This window comes from Nothobranchius furzeri, chromosome 6 (assembly GCF_043380555.1).
Source record: "Nothobranchius furzeri strain GRZ-AD chromosome 6, NfurGRZ-RIMD1, whole genome shotgun sequence".
NCBI classification, from domain to species: domain Eukaryota; kingdom Metazoa; phylum Chordata; class Actinopteri; order Cyprinodontiformes; family Nothobranchiidae; genus Nothobranchius; species Nothobranchius furzeri.
In genome coordinates, this window is record NC_091746.1 from 66,425,435 (window position 1) to 66,444,316 (window position 18,882).

Sequence of the window (18,882 nt, forward strand, 5' to 3'; positions counted from 1 at the left end):
CAGAAATGAACTCTGCAAACGTCAATGGACTGAAAGAACATTGGACTAAAAACTGGGTCAGATTTCCTCCACAACAATCTCAGAAACTGATAGTCAGAAAGGAAACCACCACTTACAGAGGTTTCTGTTTATTAAATAATGATTTAGTGTAATCTGTTATGTGTTTTTGTACTTAAGGACTTGTACTTTTTTTTAGAACCTTCTAAGGATTAGATTATTTTATGTCCTGATATGTAAAACTCTAGAAAAAGTGTATTTTCAGCATGATGACAGCGTTGTTGCCTTTACCTCTGCAACAGTCTGCCCTGTGTGCGAGGTAACGCCTTATGTGACTTTGCAGGAGGGCATTCAAAAAATCTCTAGGAACACTCAGCAAATCAGAGAGCCGTGACCTCAGACAGGGAGACCCCCGGTGAAGAGGAACCCACAACAGGTGCTGCATTAATCTCCCAAGAGACAGCAGGAGTAAGAATGTGATGTATGTAAAGTGGGTGGAATTTGAAACTGCTGGCAAAACAACCTTAAAATGCAGATCTTGTTCAACATGTGAGATAAGACCACAAAACACACCTCCTAGTTCCCTGTAGAGGAAGCATTTCTTGGTTTATTTTCATTTCCTGTTGTTCCTTCTTGTGGTTGAAGAATTTGGAAGAAAATGGTTTCTTAGAATAACTCTGCGTCCTGGCTGAGCTCATGTCACTAGAGGCTGGATCGACCCGTCAACGTGTAAGGAGGCAGAATCGGCTTCTTGGGATCAGGAATCAGGCTCATCTCTTTAGACACACCCATTCCCAGCGGCAGGCTTACCAACAGAGCAGAAGCACCAAGACTTACAGAATTTTTTTTTGGACACAATTGAAGTCTCAGGGTTTTTTCACTCTGAACCGCTCAGCGGAAACATTCCCGTGTGCTTCATAAACAATAATTAAACCCATTTAAACTGAAAATACTTAGAATGCAACAAACTCTGAAACCAAAACTACACGTTTGGGAAGTTGAGATCAAGATGTGAAGATGTGTCTATAAAAAGTAAATTAGGTAAATTACTTCCTCCCATCTGAGTTAGGAAAAAGGCTCATCAGAAATAAAAGCAGCATATTTACAGACAGTCAAGATCATATGGAGAGTCACGCTAGGAAATCAGTGGCTTTAATAACTGGACAGAAACGGTTCCTGGTTGCTAAACCACGTGTCACCATCTGATAAAAGTAGGAGGAGGAAGCACGTTGCTACACAGGAGAAGCGTCACTATGGGATACTCCATATTTACTTATAAGGGGTGACGCTATTAGTGGGACTCGAGGCTCCGCCCAATCTAGGAAACATCCCAGGTAGAGACCAACAAGTGGTGGGATTTTAGGCGCTGCTTGTAGAAAAAGTAAATATAGACCGGGTGACTTTCCAAAAGGCATTGCGCAATCAGGAGGAGTGCGCGCTGGCTGGCACGCACTGAGGCTTTATTCATGAAGATGCACAGCAGAGAGGATCTGTCCCTCCGCCGCGACTCGGCTCCGCGCCCACTTTCTCTCCTTAATTGAGAATGACAGGTTCTTAAAGAGCAGATTAAAGTCCGGCAGCGCGTCTTACAGAAGACGTTCCCAAGCTGTCCAAACCAAACACGCACGCCGGAGCGTATCCGCTAGAACCGGATTACGAACCCAACTAAACCTGAGCTGAATGCCTCCTACCTGCTCAGAAAAGTAAAACAAACCAGCGAGGTTCTCACAGAACAAAAACTAACTTACTTGCTCTTTTCGGAACTCATCGCGGAGGAGTTCACAGCAGATCCGTCTGGAGTCCAGCAGCTGTCTCTTTCTTCGTCGTTGCTTGTTTTCTTTTCAAGGATCTAAAAAGTTACAAAAACTGAAGCCGAAGAGTTGCGCCTCTCAGAGATGATGTCTTCCGCTCTACAAACGCAACTGAAACTAACCTTCATATCTAGCTGGTTCCGTTCGGCGCGTCTCGTGGCATCAGGCTTTTAAATAAGACGCGCGGCTGCTAGGTGGAAGCGTGTGCGCGAGGACACACACTCTGAGCTCTGCGTGTCTTTTTTCCATTTTTAAAGTGTCATCCCTCCTCCCGGGTGACGCCACCAGGGGGTGGAGGGTGATGGAGATGGGGGGAGGAGGTCAAAGTTACTCCCGGGCGGTGGAATACCCCTATTGTTCGCTTTAATCGCATTAAAATAGGTTAATATCACACAAAACAACCCCTAAAGATCATCTTTAAGATTCTTCTCAAACTTTCAGCTGATTAGAAAACACGCATCTATGTAGGACACTTGTTACAATAAGAATGAAATTAAAAATGCGTACTGTTAACCAGTTTGGTACTAATACGCGCCATTAAAAAGCACCAACAAAGTTAAATATGTACCTCGAACCTCGTAATTATATTTATTTAGGTGAAAACCAGCTAAAAAAATTATAATTAAATGAGCTCTCTCTGCTGGACAAGCTATGAAATAGCACCAATGGTGATCTCAAATAAAATCTCACTGATAATTTCAACATTGGGAACCAAAACATCTCACACAAATCCAACAGAAATTCACAATCAGGTTTATTGTATTTATTCAAATATATCAACAGAATTACCAAATATAGATTAAGTCAAAAGAATATTAAGTTCCGTTTTATTTATTATTTTCACTTCTCTATTTATTCATGAATTCATGTATCCAGTAATGTAAACCCTGACACCTACACGGTTACATACATACATGTGCCGAGTTTAAAGGAAGCGAGGTGGTAAAAAATCCCTAAAACCTAAATATGTAGGCTAGACATAATTAAACAATTTTGACCAATTAAATACAAGAACACTGCAAACATAGCCAGCTCTAAATGTTACTCAAGTTCAAAAATCATGTCTTTAAACTGATTAATAGTTAAATTGTTTTATCATTCAGGCCGCTGCATCATTGATAAAACATAAAATGTAGTTTGTGAAAATAATTTTCAAACTTTTTTCTTCTTTTGATCTTTATCATTAGATCTGAATGAAAGAAATGAAAGTGGTTAATTATAGAATAAATTAGATGTATGATGAAAATGTTTTTCATTTGAACTTGTTGCTTTTTTAAGTCCTGGAGTATTAAAAATGTTTTATATTATATATATAAGTTTTCTATTAATGAAATAAACTCAGTGGTTGAACCACATTTTATGGTATCAAAAATCTTACATTTATTTCAGCTTTCTAAACTTTCTAAACCGCCACAAACCAGTTTAGACACATGTGTAATCATTTTACACCAATTCCAGAACAAAAGATATAATGGAGTCACAAATAACAGAAAAGGAACTTAACACCAAACCTTGAGGGACTCCACATTTGATCCCTCTTAGTCATGATTCATTTTCAAGCTCATAAAATCAATTTTTGTTAGTCAAATAACTCTCACCAGTTATGAGCTGTCCCTTGAGTCCTACAAGCATGTAAACTAGAAAGTACCATTTTTGTGTGAAATTCTGTTTTTAAACCCTCTAGCTACTGCCTCCCGTTGATTCTTCATTCAGTGCAATGCAAGCGAAAAAGGTGTATTTTCCTTAAACGTATTCAGAATCCCATCAATCCTATTACAATTAAAGGTATGGTATATTCAGAATAACAGTTTCCACTCACACCTCCAAGAAACATGGACTCCAAAATGTGATGAATCCTGTTTTTAGAACAGTGGTTCCTGACCTTTTATCCCTCGCCTCTGTCCAAGACAAGCCACAACCTCCATTCCTACCCATGCAAATGAAATGTGACTGATTACAAATCTTACACAGTTATAACTGTTTTACTGTTGGGTGTTACGTTTTTACAAATGTAATTTTCACAAACATAATCTTGGTAACCTCACATCCTCAGCACAGAAATGTATGGAACCCTCAAGACACCTTTTTGGACCCCCGGTTGCAACCGCTGCTTTAGAGGATACAGACTTCACATTATGTTAGAATATATTTTTATCTCTGCATTATGGGTGCTGAACATGTTTGTTTAACATAATAACAACCTAGTAAATAGAAAAAATATTGAGCGTTGTTTTGATTTCGAGTGATCTGTAGCACCATCCGGACATCAAAGGTGACAGGTCAAATCCTGGGTGCGTGAAAAGGACTCTACGCTCACTTCCCCTGATTATTGACATGGTTCTCTTGGCTATTCGTTGTATTCACCCAGGTTTGCACAACCCTGCCTACCATATTTAGTACACATGCTTCAGTTAATAATATAAATTTAAACTAGACGAGCAACAACAAAGAAACACATTTTTGTAGATTATTTAACACCTAATTCAGTATTAATGAATCTACATTACCAAACATGGAATTATAACTCATTGCCTCAAAGGAATAAAAAATGCAAAGGAGAAAAATAGTTGACATTTTTGTTGTAGAGAGTAAAATAAATGTTTATGTAGCTCACTATTGTCTCCAGGGTATCTGCATGTTTAAGGGAGCTAAATTTAAGACTTTTTAAGGCTACTTTGACCAAATTTAAGCTATTTTTTAAAATTTCATTTAAGCTATAATTTCCAGCTATTGCCTGAAACCGGTGCTAACCATGTCGCAAACGTGGGATTAGCCATCCAGTTACCATTAAACTTGCACTTCCCCATAGTACAAGCTCCCATTAGCTTAACCAGCTAATGTGCTCATCTAAAAATAGCCCCCTTTCACAACCAACCAAATGTGTACAGTGCCGCTTATGCAAATATCATACACATAAAATGCTGAACACTAACTAGAAATTCACAAAAATTTTATAGAAATAAAAATACCTTGTTTATTGGGTCTTTGGTCATTTAAGACCTTTGGAAACTGTATTTAAGGATTATTCGTCATTTTCAAGGATTTTTAAGGCCTTAAATTTGAAAAAGCAAATTTAAGACTTTTTAAGGACCCGCGGATACCCTGTGTCTCACTGATCTTTTACTATTCTCTCATTAGTAGCAGTAATATTGTCAGTAATAATAAAAATGGCCTCTCAAAATAGTCACACACATCTGAAACAGTTTTCAATTTTATTTCCATGAGTCACAAGTAAATAAAACGAAGATAAATCAAAAATAAGGACAATATTTATCTTATGCATGAGATGCTGGTAAGCTATGACCCGGCCACGTATAAAACTTGCCACAAACGTCCTGAGTATCACTTCTCTGGGATTTTAACTGAAAAACTGAATATGTTTCACAACTTTGTGTCAGCTCAATAAGAATAAATTTCATTCAAGTTTATCATCTTTATGGACAAATTACCAATGCTTTTACACGGTGAAGCCAGATAAATACACAATATAAAAAAGTGTAAAAAAACAAAACAAAGCAGTACAACTATAAAATCCATAGTCAATGATTAACAGAACAAAATAAGGACATGTGCCATCATCAAAAACATTTCATGAATCTATTTCATATTTGATGTCCCATTATCTGGTGAGGTGTGTTTTTTTTTACAACGTGCCCAAGAACTCCTTCACCTGAAAAGAAACATAAAAAAAAGGTTATTTGAAGAGCATAACAACACATGCTGCATTAAAGTTGTATTTTGATGGAAAATTAACCCTAAATGTCATATTTCTTCCTTGTTGCGAAGCACCGTGTCAGCACAGCTGTTTGACCTTTGACTTCAGAAGAAGCGAAACTTCGGAAATGGTCCGTGTTTACCATCAACATGAAACCGCTCCATCAGCATCTCTGCCGGCCGTACTGTGTGAAACTGAGTAAGGTGAATTCGGAGTATTCACGGGTCGTGCTCTGCACAGCGCGTGCAAAGTGACCACGCTCTGAAGGTGCCGCCAAGTTTAGGCCACATCCGAGGTGGATTATTTCTGGAAGCAGAAATGTCCTCAAATGCATCACCGGGAGTTCAACCGTTACATGCAGCATATTTTCGGAGCCCTTTTAGAAAAGTGCAGAACATTCCAGAAGGAGGATGGTCACTGAGGTGAATGTGGTTAGCGAAAGAACGAGAAAGGACAAGTTCATGCGAGGAAAGGACTGAATGTGTGGGATCTGTGTGAGAAGAGGACCTTTCGGGTGAAGGCTGTAGGCTAACCCAAACAGAAACCATGAGCTGGACCAGTTCTACACACTCAAGAGGACGCTCAGCATTCCCTACAGACACACACAGCCTTTCCTGACACATATTTACAGTTTCACCCTGCACCAGACTCGGTGGAAAAACACACCGTCTTGTTTCTGCAGATTAACAAGTTCTGCAACACACTACTCTGCACGAGTGTGTATTAGTACATTATTTTTAAAAATACTAATAGCAGTGTTTCTTTTACCAAGCATTGTGTAAAAATAAATAAATAAATAAATAACACTCAAAAATGGAGATTCAACTAGAGATGCACCGATATGAAAATGTGGGCTGAAATCCAATATTTATACATATTTATGCAGCTGTTGGGACCGATAACTGATATAAACAAATTATACACGAGTGCACACACGCACACACACTTTCAAGAATGGAAGTGTTTATCATTTATTTTAATCAATCAACAAAAAGCAGTGAATGAAGAAAAGAGAAATCTAAGGCCCTGTCCACACGTAGCCGGGGATCTGCCAAAACGTAGATATTTTTCTACGTTTTGGCCTGTCATCCACACGAAAACGGAGTTTTTTCACACGAAAACGGATCTTTTTAAAAACTCCGGCCAAAGTGAAGATCTGCGTTTTCTCCGTTTTGGGTGTCTGCGTGTGGACAGACAAAACCGAAGTTTTAAGGTCTGCAACGTCACTTTCCGCGACAAAAAATTGCTGACATCACGTGTGCGACCTGTGTTTACACTAGCCGACAGCATGGATGCCCTCAGAGCTGCGCTCGCTTTATCAATTGTCCAAGCGCTTTTTGCTTGTTTGTTTTTGCAAGCGGAATTACTGCTCCTTGCGGAAGACCACAGACGAAGGACGAGGTTAAGAACGGGGGAAGTACTGCCGCCTACAGGTCTGGCATGTCCTTAACAACGTATTTATCCAGGTACGTGTGGACAGTTTTTTTTTAAACGAGGTGGTGTGGATGCAAGTTTTTGGAGGGGCGGATATTCGTTTAAAAAAAAACCCGGCTACGTGTGGACTAGGCCTAAATCTGATCCACCCGCTGCCTCCAAAACAGCATCAGATCTTTTAGCGACACTTGAACACAGCTGTTGAGGGAACTGGATTGGTTGGTTGCTCCAAGCATCCTGGAGAACTAACCACAGATCTTCTGTAGACGTAGGCTTCCTCACGTCCGGTCTCCTCATGTAACCCCAGACACACCCCATGATGATGACATCAGAGCTCAGTGGGGGCCACACCATCACTTCCAGGACTTTTTGTTCTTTATGCTGAAGATAGTTCTGAATGACTTTGGCTGGATGTTTTGGGTCGGTCACTTTGCATTTTGTACATCGATAAAAATAAACAACCATTATTTACATTTCTGAAAGCACTCTTTGTTTACGACCTTTTCCCCACACGTGCATTAGCTTTTGCACAGCACTGTGTTCCTCTACACCTGACACTGTAAAAAGGACCACATCACCTGAACACCATCTCTGGTTTAGTTACGAAGAAACCATCTTTATATGGCGCCTCTCAAGAACAAAAATTTAAAAATAAAAGATTTTAAAAACTGTTAAAAATATACTAACAATGGGAAAAGTTTAAATTGTGATAAAAAATGTGAGGAAAGAGAAATAGAAGAGTTAGAAAACCGTAATTAGTTTATCTCGGGAAGGACAGGATTGGTAGAAAGACTTGAACGAACACCCCCACAATCCTTTACTGCATCTCTAATAAATCAGTTGTTAATATTGGCCCAGTTTTACTTATTGGACCAATATGCTAAAAAAAACTTCCAAAGCCAGCTGACTACTGATGTTGATGGCGGCATTTTGTGCATGCCTGTTCGTAAAACTCAACTAGTGATGTATCATGAGAAGAAACGTACACCGAGAACCAGGATGGAGACCGATTTCCGTGGGAAGTTTCCTTTCATTCAAGCTTAAAAATGTACCACCAACATATTTAGAATGAACTAGACGCAAGAGTTTTTCTAAGACGTCTCTTGGCTCTTATTTATCTCAATCAATCAATCAATCAATCAATCAATCAAAATTTACTTATGAAGCGCTTTTCACGCAAATGCAGCTCAAAGCGCTTTACAATATTAAAAACAACCAGACAGCAGTCGGTTTCCCACCCCTCCCACACAGATTCACATAAGAAATCCCCTTTGTTTCTCCCTCCTCCCACCCTCAATCCCGTCCCAAGCAGATGCAAACTCCCGCACACACACACGCACACACACACACACACACACACACACACACACATACACATAATAAAGAAAGGGCAGCTGGCTGAGTGCAGATGTAATATATATAAAGAAGACGAAAACGCCATTAAAGGAGCCAACTGCACCGGGAACACCAAGACTGGCAGCAATAGCCTTGGTAAGACAGGGTATCTGCATGTTTAAGGGAGCCAAATTTAAGACATTTTAAGACCCTTTTTAAGGCCACTTTGACCAAATTTAAGCTAATTTTTAAAATTAAATTTCTGCAATAATTTCCAGCTATTGCCTGGAACCGGTGCGAACCACGTCGCAAATGTAGCCATCCATTTACCATTAAACTTGCACTTCCCCGTGGCGCAAGCTCCCACTAGCTTAACCAGCTAATGTGCTCATCTAAAAAAAAAAAAAAACTTTCACAACCAACTGAATGTGTACGGTTCCGCTTTTGCCAATAGCATAAACAAAAAATGCTGAACACTAACTAGAAATTCACAAAAATTTCATAGAAATAAAATAATCTTGTTTATTGAGTCTTTGGTAATTTAAGACCTTTGGAAACTGTATTTAAGGATTATTTGTCATTTTTAAGGATTTTCAAGGCCTTAAATTTGGAAAAGTAAATTTAAGACTTTTTAAGACTTTTCAAGGACTCGCGGATACCCTGTAAGAGTAGACATGGGAAGCACCCCGGCCGCCACAGTCCACCGCTGCCCCCGGGGCAGCCGGCCCCCACAGAGGAAACACTAGTTTACTAATGAGACTAAGATAACAAGTTAAGAAACAAATTAAACATAAACAGCTGATAAATAAAAATCTAAATAAAACACAGTGATAAAAGATGACCAAGTAGAAAACATATAATTACATTTGTAAAATATTGTACCACAAAGTATTAAGACTGGTTAAAACTAATAATTATTACAAGTTAAAATAAATATGTAAGAAAATATGTGTTATTTAATTAAGAGTAGTAAGTAATAAAACACTGATAAAATATATGTTAAGAGTAAATAAATAAATAAAAAGGCAAAAACTGGCTAAAATAGATCAAAACCACTTAAAAGCTATACTAAAAAGGTGAGTCTTGAGCCTGGTCTTAAAAACAAGAACACTCTCTACGGCCCTGAGGTCCTCTGGCAGACTGTTCCAGAGGCGAGGGCCATAAAACTGGAAGGATGCCTCGCCTTGGGAGTGTGTCCTGACTTTTGGAATGACGAGGAGATGGCTGCCAGAGGAGCGCAGGGACCGCGAAGGCTCGTATTTATGAAGCAGTTCTGAGAGATAAGAAGGCCCAAGACCATTAAGGCATTTAAAAACCATTAAAACAACCTTAAAATCAATCCTGAAACATACAGGAAGCCAACGCAGCTTGTTTAAGAGTGGTGTAACGTGCTCCTGCCTCCTGGTCTTAGTCAGGACACGAGCTGCTGAATTTTGTAGGAGTTGTAAACCTGAGGTACTCTTTTTGGGCATTACAGTAATCAATTCTACTGGAGATAAAAGCATGCATCAGCGTCTCTGTATCGGCCAGAGAGAGAAAAGGGCGAACTCTGGCGACGTTTTTCAGGTGATAAAAACCAATTTTTGTAATATTCTTAATGTGGGGAATAAAAGTTAGCCGAGAGTCAAAAATCACACCCAGGTTCTTCACTTGAGAAGACGGATTAAGAGTTAGTGACTGTAGCTTTGGTAAAAGTTTCTCTCTGGGTCTCGGGACCGATGACTAAAACTTCGGTTTTGTCTCGGTGAAGCTGGTATACAGTATTTTTTATTATTTTGGCATATTATTGGAGCTCATTTTCATTTAGATATGTTGTTAAATGAATTTTACGAGAATGTTACTCACCTTTTCAACCATGCCATCGCCCTTGAAATCGTTTTCTCTGAAATCGTCATTCGCATCTATGGTCAGCACAGGGATGTCTTTGAGGTAGTCGAACTCGGTGCTGCAGAAAGGAGTCGGGGTTAGTGCGGCTACTAAGATTCACAGAATATTATTTATCTAAACTCTTAAACACTGAAGGGTGGCTCAAGCAGCAGAAACCACCAACTAAAGTGTAAACATATCAGCACGGGTTTCTGTACCAGCCATTAAAAATATAAAATGTTGCTAACAAGGAAACATGATTGAGGTTTCATAAACCTCTACCACCCTCCACAATGTTCTGGCACACCTGGAACAGCCAGGTGCATATGCAAGGCTGCCGTTTGTGGACTACAGATCTGCATTCAACAACATTCTCCCCAGCATATTATTCCTCAAGATGTCTGACCTTGGCCTCGAGCATGACATCTGCCTCTGGATACAAGACTTTTGAACAAACCGATCAGTCTGTAAAGCTAGGCCACCACCACCATTCCTCCTCTCTGTCCTTCAGCGCAGGAGACCCACAAGGCTGCGTGCTGAGTCCCTTCCTTTACTACCTGTACACATGACTGTAAGCCCACCCACAACACCAGCACTATCATTAAGTTTGCTGATGATACAACCGTGGTGGGCCTAATCATCCAGGGAAATGAGTCAGCTGCAAGTGAGGGTTGTTTCACACCTGTTTAATGACATTAATAATGATCTTGAATCTAAAAAGTCCCATTGCAACATAAAATACAGCATACAGTCTTCAGGGAGAAATGAAACTATACACATTTTAAAGGTCAGGGAGAATTTGTGTCAGTATGATGTTTGACTAAAGGAAGACTAGGCAGCTTTGGCTTGCTTTTAGCACCCTATAGTGTCCGTTTGTAGAACCAAAACCTATCTCCTTGCTGTGCGTTTGTCTTTTCACACCTTAATCTGAAATGTATCCCCAGCCTTCATTAGTGTCTACAGGAGTTATATATCACTAAATTAAACGAATCAGCTGTGTTCATGATCAAAAACATGCAGGAAATAGGTGCATCAGCTCCACTTTTACTAAATCCCAACTCTGAAGTTGCAAGTGGAATATTCTGGCCACAGGGGGCGACAGGGGCTGATGGCCTTTCATTAACCCTGTAAAAGACCATTTTAGCACATTTTGGCTCAAAAAAATTATTTCAAAATATGAAAATGTTGCAAAGCATCCCTTTAATTGGATAAATGGTCCCCTTTTAACCTTAAAGGCTAAGAAATGTCACTCAGTTAGCTTGCCAGTAGATCAAAATGTGATTTCTCAGAACTGGCATCAGTGGGAGTAAATATCTTTGCCACATACAGTTTGTGCGAAATGGATTTACTTATGCACACTCTGTGAATCCATAAAAGTGTTAGCCTTCCCTCTGCGGTGATGTAGGCAATATGTCAGTTTATTTTTGGCCAAGCCCGCCTCTCCCGTCCCGTAGAGCCCCATGCGATTTGAATTGACCGCTGCTCAGCAATAGCCAAGCGCGTCAGTCATTGGCTAATTTACAGATGTACAGAGGGCGGGGGTGCTTGGAAGTACCTGGCCTGGTGCAGAGCTGCTGACATTTCAGCATAATATGAGAATAATTGTAAAATAATGAGTGTTAGCTCTGTTGGCTGTAGGGATGGTACCGAATTCGGTACTTTTTAAGGTACCGACCGAGCACCGATTCACGTCATTTGAAACGGTGCCTCGTTTCGGTGCCCGTCCTTCATAACGAGAACTTGCCTAGACAGCTGCGCATGCGCAAGAGCGTTATGTCGTCGCTCGCTGCGAGCGAGTTGTAAACAGAGCAGCATGGTAAAAAGAACGCACGCTAAAGCTTGGGTCCACTTCACTAAATGTGATGGGTAACTGGGTGATGATGAAACCAGCGACAACGATCTAAGTGAGACATCCTCATCTTAATCTGCTCCGGTAGGTAAATAAAATGTTTAAGATAACGTTAGCTTGATATGTTAGCTTCCGTTTCCCTAATGGTGCGTTCGCTTTCTCCTCGGAACTCCGAATTTCCGACTGGAAGAACATGAACGTGCTCTAATGTTTGGCTTCACTTTACTAAATGCGACGGGTGATTGGGTGAAGATGAAACCAGTGACAATGATCTAAGTGTGAGGCATCATCGTTTTAATCTGCTCCAGCAGTTAAATAAACTGTTTAAGATAACGTTAGCTTGATATGTTAGCTTCCTTTGCCACTATTGTTATCAGCTAATGGTGCATTCGCTTTCTCTTCGGAAATTCTAACTTCCCAGTAGGAAAAATCAATTGAAAAAGGACGGTAAAAGAAATGAAGATATACAGTAAATTTAGTTCACAGTAAAGATGTTTGCTTCAGTTTAATTATCAGCTTATAAAACTACAAGGACGATGTTAAAATACAAACAGTTGTATGTTATTTATCGTGATATTTATCAAATATTGTTATATATTGAGAAAAATATAGGTACCGTTAAGTACCGGTATCGATTCCTAGGTACCGGGAATTAGTACCGAATCGATTCAAATGTCACAAGGTACCCATCCCTAGTTGGCTGTCTACGGGTGTATTGTAAGTAGAGGGGTTTCAGGTGCAATACATTTGTCCACCTCTAGATGGTGCCCTTTAAAAGAACTCAGGATTTCTGTTTTAATAACATGAATGTTACCTGATGCACATTCTGACTCACTTCATGGTTTTGTTCTGCAGCCAGCTCTCGTGCCTGAAGTGGAGTTTCTCCAGATACTCCAGAGGGATATCTTGCTCCTCCGCTCTGCCTCTCAGGCGTAATCTCTCCAAACATTTCTGCACACAAACCCCAGAGAACCACATGGTAGAAAATCCCCAATTCGCCCTGACTAAAGCTTTCTGTTCGACGTGACAGCATAGGAATGGAGTCAGGGAAACATGAGGGTACCTCAGGTGAGGCTCTGAGGTAGATGATACCATCCAACTTAATGTGCTCCCCAAACTGTTTGTGGAGGAAGCCGTGCCAGTCCTGGTACACCGACCACTCCGTTTCATTAAGGCATTCGCTCTCGTATAAGTTGGCTGCAAAGATGTATCTGTTGTTCACAGAATGTACACAGAGGTCATTTAAATCATGCAGCTTGTACTGATATAAAAGTCATTTCTTCACTTCACTGGATCAGTCTTAAGACCTTTAACAGTGAAGCTCCAGATCTACATCGGACCACTAAAGAATCTATCTAAAGTAATAAAAACTGTTGTTTCCAGCTGCAAACTCAGATTCTCATGTTTGTTAAACTGCTACTGCTTAGATCTTGATACCTGTCACTGTAAATGGACCGCTCAAAGAACTGAACCGGGTCCTCGGCCTCTCTGAGCTTCCCATTGGCCGACTTCATCTGGGCTCGCACCCGGCTCATGCAGGCGTAGCTCTGGAAGGTGTAGGCCCACCTCTCTGGCTTCTCATACATCATCTGTAGAATGTTGCCTCCGCTTTTCTGGGACACGGTCAGCTCCTAAAAATGTGAAGATAAAAATAATCTGAATTTATTAAACTTCCCTTTTTAGATCCACCTGCTAAAACACATCATTTATTATTATTATTTATATGAGCCAGGTGATAAAAAGACAGCCATGTCTGTTTTATCACATTTAACTTTAAACGACACTAAGAAAAATGATTTAATATAAAATAAAATTAGCACGTGTAAAAAATTTATCCTAAATATTTAAACTTCACACACACACACACACACACACACTCAAATGTTAACTGTTATTTTAGAAAAAAATAATAATTTTTGCAATTTATGTTTAAACATTTAGAGAAAATATCTAAATGTACCGTGTACATTTGTACACGGTACATTTTACAAATGTACACCATGTTCAGCACCTTGGGCTTCCTGACAGGGTTGCGGAAGGTGCTTTATAAATAAAGCTTTGATTGATTGATTGATTAAATTTAAATGTGATGTTTTATCAAATCTAAATAAATATTCAATTAAATTCAAAAATACTTTATTGATTCCAGAGGGAAATTGATTGCTGTAGTAGCTCAGAATAATAATAATAATCAAGTCATCAAAGAGTTGTATGGCTGTTGGCAGGAAGGATCTCCAGTAGCGGTCAGTGTTGCAGCCAAACTGAAGAAGCCTCTGACTGAAGACACTCTTCCGTTGTCGGACAGTCTTGTGAAGAGAATGCTCAGGGATGTCCATCATTTTCTTGATTCTCTAGAGAATCCTTCTTTGCATTATCTCCTCCAGCGGTTCCACAGTCGTCCCCAGAACAGAACCAGCCTTTTTATTAGGCTGTTGAGCCTTTTCAGGTCCCTGCTTCTGATGCTGCTACCCCAACAGACGATGGCTGAAGAGATTACACTCTCAACAACAGACTTGTAGAAGATCTGCAGCATCTTGCTACAGACACTGAAGGACCTAAGCGTCCTCAAGAAGTGCAGTCTGCTGTGTTCCTTCTTGTAAACGGCTTCGCTGTTCTTTCTCCAGTCCAGTCTGTTGTCCGGGTGAACTCCAAGGTATTTGTATTCCTCAACCACCTCCACTTCTTCTCCCATGATGGAAACAGTGTTTGACTCCACCCTGTTTCTTCTAAAGTCTAAAATCATCTCCTTTGTTTTGTTCACGTTCAAGGTCAGATGATTGTTTCCACACCATGCCACAAAGCGCTCCACCAGCTCTCTGTACTCAGCTTCCTGTCCATCTCTGATACACCCGACAACTGCAGAGTCATCTGAGTGTTTCTGTAGATGACAGGTCTCTGATTTGTACTGGAAGTCTGAGGTGTACAGGGTGAAAAGGAATGGTGAGAGTACAGTCCCCTGTGGTGCTCCAACGTTACTGATCGCCTGGTTTGATGTGCAGTTCTTCAGCCTCACAAACTGTGGTCTGTTTGTCAGGTAGTCTTTAATCCAGGCGATAGTTGAGGCCCCCACCTGTGTCTTCTGGAGTTTCTGGCAAAGTACATCAGGCTGGATTGTGTTAAATGCACTGGAGAAATCAAAGAACATGACCCTCACAGTGCTGTGACAGTAGGTTGGTTGAAGCAGCTGGATGATGGCATCTTCAACTCCAACTCCATGGCGATAAGCAAACTGCAGCGGGTCCTGATATGTCCTAGTTTGCTTATTCAGGTGGACCAACAGGAGTCTCTCCAGGACCTTCATGATGTGGGATGTCTGTAGTCGTCATTGACTGATGGGCGAGTAATCGGAAGTTTGCAGGTTCGATCCTGGCTCCGACCAGAGAATGCTGTTGTTGTGTCCTTGAGCAAGACACTCAACCCTCCTTGGTGGTGCCCATGCTTGGCAGGCCTCGCCTTTGTCAGTGCACTGTGGCTACAACAGAGCTTATCACCATCAGGAAGAGAACGTGAGTTAATGGGTGGATGACTGATTGTGGTGTAAAGCACCTTGGGGGGTTATAGGACTCTAGAAGGTGCTAAATCGTATACAGACCATTTAGAGTAGGAATGCACGTTTTCCAAAGTTTGTTTCACCGGCATTACTCAGTTAACCATAAACTCCCCCTAAAGTTATATTTTTTAAACATGATGATGGTTTTAATCTTTAAGTATTTTGTGTTACGTTTTCTTGTATTTTTACTCTTTAATTTGTGTTAAACTGTGTGGCTGTAATTGTTGCTGTGACACCAACATTTCTCCACAGAGGGACAATAAAGGGATTTTCTATTAAATTCCATTTACAGTTGGTGTCCCATGCTACCCTAATATGACTATTCAACAACCAGGCAGCCCAAAATGTGAGTGCGTGAAACTACTGATGCTGCTGGTTTGCAGCTGTGATGTGTTTGCTCTGCCACGGTTGGGGGAGCAGCTGTTCTCCTGGGAGTGGTGGCGGTTGGTTAACCATAATCGGTGCAGATATTTGGACAGATGACAGCTGCATTCTAAATTCAGAAGACACAAGAGATGTCCACATGGCTGCATGCAAGCTCCACCAGAGCCTAGCCTTGACTTCTAGACAGCAGCAGCTCATCAGAGGGATCTTTGTAACATCTTGATTAATTTCAGTGTACGTGTGGTCCATTCGTAAAAGCAGTAGGTCTGGGATGAAATACCTCAAAGTCATTGCCTGATGTTTGGACATTGCACCACCTGGCGATTGGTTCTGGTACTACCTCCCAGTCTGAGCTCTCCTTCTCCAAAAGGCGCACAAAGGTGGATTTACCCGCAGCTGAAACAAATATATATATATATAAAAAAAAGTAGAAAAAAACAGGCACATGTTTAACATCCGACGGTGGACATTATTTTCCTGCGTGCAGTGTAAACACTGATTTTAATATTTATATTATACAGAAGTAAGCAAAGTAATGGGATATAAGCGGAAGTAAACCGCAGCAACACCTTTACTCTAATTTTATGTAACATGGATCACCAGGTAAACATGTTCAGGACTTCATCCATTAGACTGGTCTTTGTTTTTGTCTCCAGCATCAGAACTCACCGATATTTCCTTCTACTGAAATGCGCTTTATTCTCTTCTCCATCGAGTCGTTCATCGAGCTGTTCATGGAGTCGTCCAGAGGAACTGGACAGGGCCTCTTCGGAACAGCAGGCATGTTCAGAGATGTAATATTTATCCAAAAGAAATGAGCTGGAGCGCGCTCTGCGACGGCTGAAGGCTCCTAATTTGGCGGTTTTAGACTGAGGGAAGCTGGCGCCTTCAGTACGGTGGCCGTTAGGTTCAAACCCATTATCTTTCTACGGTGGCTGAGAAGCTTAAAACACAAACGTATTTCAAAAATATAAGAAACTCGTTTATGAATGTAAAAACCAACTTAGCTACATGTAGACAATCTGTTTATGTGAAAAAATGAACAAATTTAAAATTTGGGGGAAATACTTTATATTTTATTGTGTAAAAGATGACGAAAACTACTTCTGCACACTGATAAGACAAGCATCCGTATTGTTCAATACTATCAAGCTATGCATTTTATTTACATTTATATGTGAAGCAATGAAGCAGATCAAAATGTTACCTACAAAGTAGGTCAATGAAAATGGCCTGTTTTTGTACTGCGCCTTCCCCAAGGAGCTTCGCAACCGTGACAGGTTGCCCCTACTAGATCAGAAAATCTAGGTTCAATGTCCTTTTTAATTTTTTGCAAGTAAAGTTAACAGATGTAATTTCACTAGTGTGTGGTGATGATGATGATGGGGCTTTAACAGGCCAAATTACCTGTAATAGTCTTTAGACTAAATAAGCCAACACTCAATTCAATGAAAGAGTCAAGACCACCTTTATTTGCCTTGCAAACAGCATAAATCTATTCAGTAGCATTTGAAACTCCAAATCAAGCCACTATTTACAAACATTTCATCAATAATTAAAGTGAAAGAGGAGAAACTGTAGGCAATAGGCTCTGATGTGGGCATTTCTTTAGGCAGAGATGCTTCTGAATGACCGCTTTCTTTATTATAGTGTCAGATATCTGTAGATGTGTAACATTCATAGTAGTTAGAAGTTGATAAAAGGATACTGAACATTAAAACAAAATGCTTTGATATCCAAATGAAGAAAAGGAAGCAGCCTCCAAAAAGACTAAATGCATTCATTTACCCCCCCCCAAAAAAAAAAACCCCTCCATGCTCCCGTTTCATCTGTATCAGTCAATCCTCAGTATTTACATGTGTGCATCAGAGACAAACACTTCTAACAAATTCCATTTAGAAAACATCCAAGTCACCGTCTTCAAACTAAAGCAGAAAAGAGATTCTTTTGTCACACATCCAAATTTAAGCACTATTAAGACCAATTTGGGGTCATTTTAGTGTTCCGTCAGTCATTGCATAGCAAACTAAACCTTAGGGGAGGGGTGCATGCTTCTGCTGCTTAAAGCACAGCCAAACCAAAACCATATAAACGCATCAAAAAAAAAACCTTGCTTTGTGCCTTATAGCTGACTTCAAAGGAGGTCGAGTCATTCAACATTCATTTGGAGTTTGTAAGGGTTAAAAACAAATGTTCAGCTTTACACCAAATAAAAGTACAGCATATGGAGGGGAAACATTCAGGCGAGAGTGGTCAGGAAAACTGGTCAAAGTGCTTCATGGCTATTGAGAATAAGGAAGTAGCAATTTCCAAATTCAAAAGCTTGGATTTTTCATTTCATCGATCTGAGGAAACTGGTTATAAGCCTAAACCTTTACATCCCTCAGGAAAACTTACTAAAATGTATTTCTACTGAAAAAAGATGTATATAGAGGGGGAACTAGCACATAGGAGCATGTCACTAAACAATACATGAAGTTTATTAATAATAGTCCCTGCTACAACATGACAGTGTCCTAGCCTCACTTCTATGTCCCTTCAACACATTCATTTAATCAACAAACAGCAAAGACACCTGATGACTAAATATTATCAAGTTTACAGAAAAAATGTTCGAAACGATAAGAAAATAACAAGATAGGATTTCTAAAGGGAGGTAGGGCAAGGTTCTGATGTTTCAGTCGGATATGGCCTTTAGTTTCAGACAACACTCGCTGTGGATTAGGGCAACTAGAAGCCATGCTAGGCACTTAGGGTTCTTCTGTATTGATGGCAATTTCAGCAGTGAACCAAAAACTATATATAGAGAATAAAATATCTAAACCCAACAGTTTCATTGGCCTTAAATCTGGCTTTAATGCTTGCCTAACACCCAACACCCTATATTACAGCAGCTCTGTCTATTTATTACCCCCCACCCCCCAAGAATGAGGGACAAAAA

At 40.2% G+C, this 18,882-nt stretch overlaps 3 protein-coding genes across 8 annotated transcripts in view; all 3 read right to left on the minus strand.

The window, feature by feature from the left end:
• Window positions 1-2,040, minus strand: part of slc4a4b (solute carrier family 4 member 4b) — a 52,906-nt gene extending 50,866 nt beyond the window's left edge. For all 6 annotated transcript variants that reach the window (XM_054736702.2, XM_054736701.2, XM_015974407.3 and 3 more), the window contains exons 1-2: window positions 1,931-2,040; window positions 1,746-1,846 (exon numbers count right to left, since the gene is read on the minus strand). In XM_054736702.2, the coding sequence (XP_054592677.2) occupies window positions 1,746-1,846; window positions 1,931-1,936 (107 nt within the window). In that variant the 5' untranslated portion in view covers window positions 1,937-2,040. The remainder of the gene's footprint in view (window positions 1-1,745; window positions 1,847-1,930) is intronic.
• The window catches only part of fbp1b (fructose-1,6-bisphosphatase 1b), a 291,591-nt gene that overhangs the window by 134,197 nt on the left and 138,512 nt on the right, over window positions 1-18,882 (minus strand). The gene's annotated exons all lie outside the window — the stretch shown is intronic.
• Window positions 5,004-16,844, minus strand: dck (deoxycytidine kinase). The gene is made up of 7 exons (XM_015974404.3): window positions 16,611-16,844; window positions 16,222-16,337; window positions 13,445-13,638; window positions 13,071-13,218; window positions 12,843-12,958; window positions 10,138-10,237; window positions 5,004-5,478 (listed from the first exon to the last, which is right to left on the minus strand). The coding sequence occupies exons 1-7, from the start codon at window positions 16,723-16,725 to the stop codon at window positions 5,452-5,454; spliced, it is 816 nt and encodes a 271-aa protein (XP_015829890.1). The 5' UTR covers window positions 16,726-16,844; the 3' UTR covers window positions 5,004-5,451.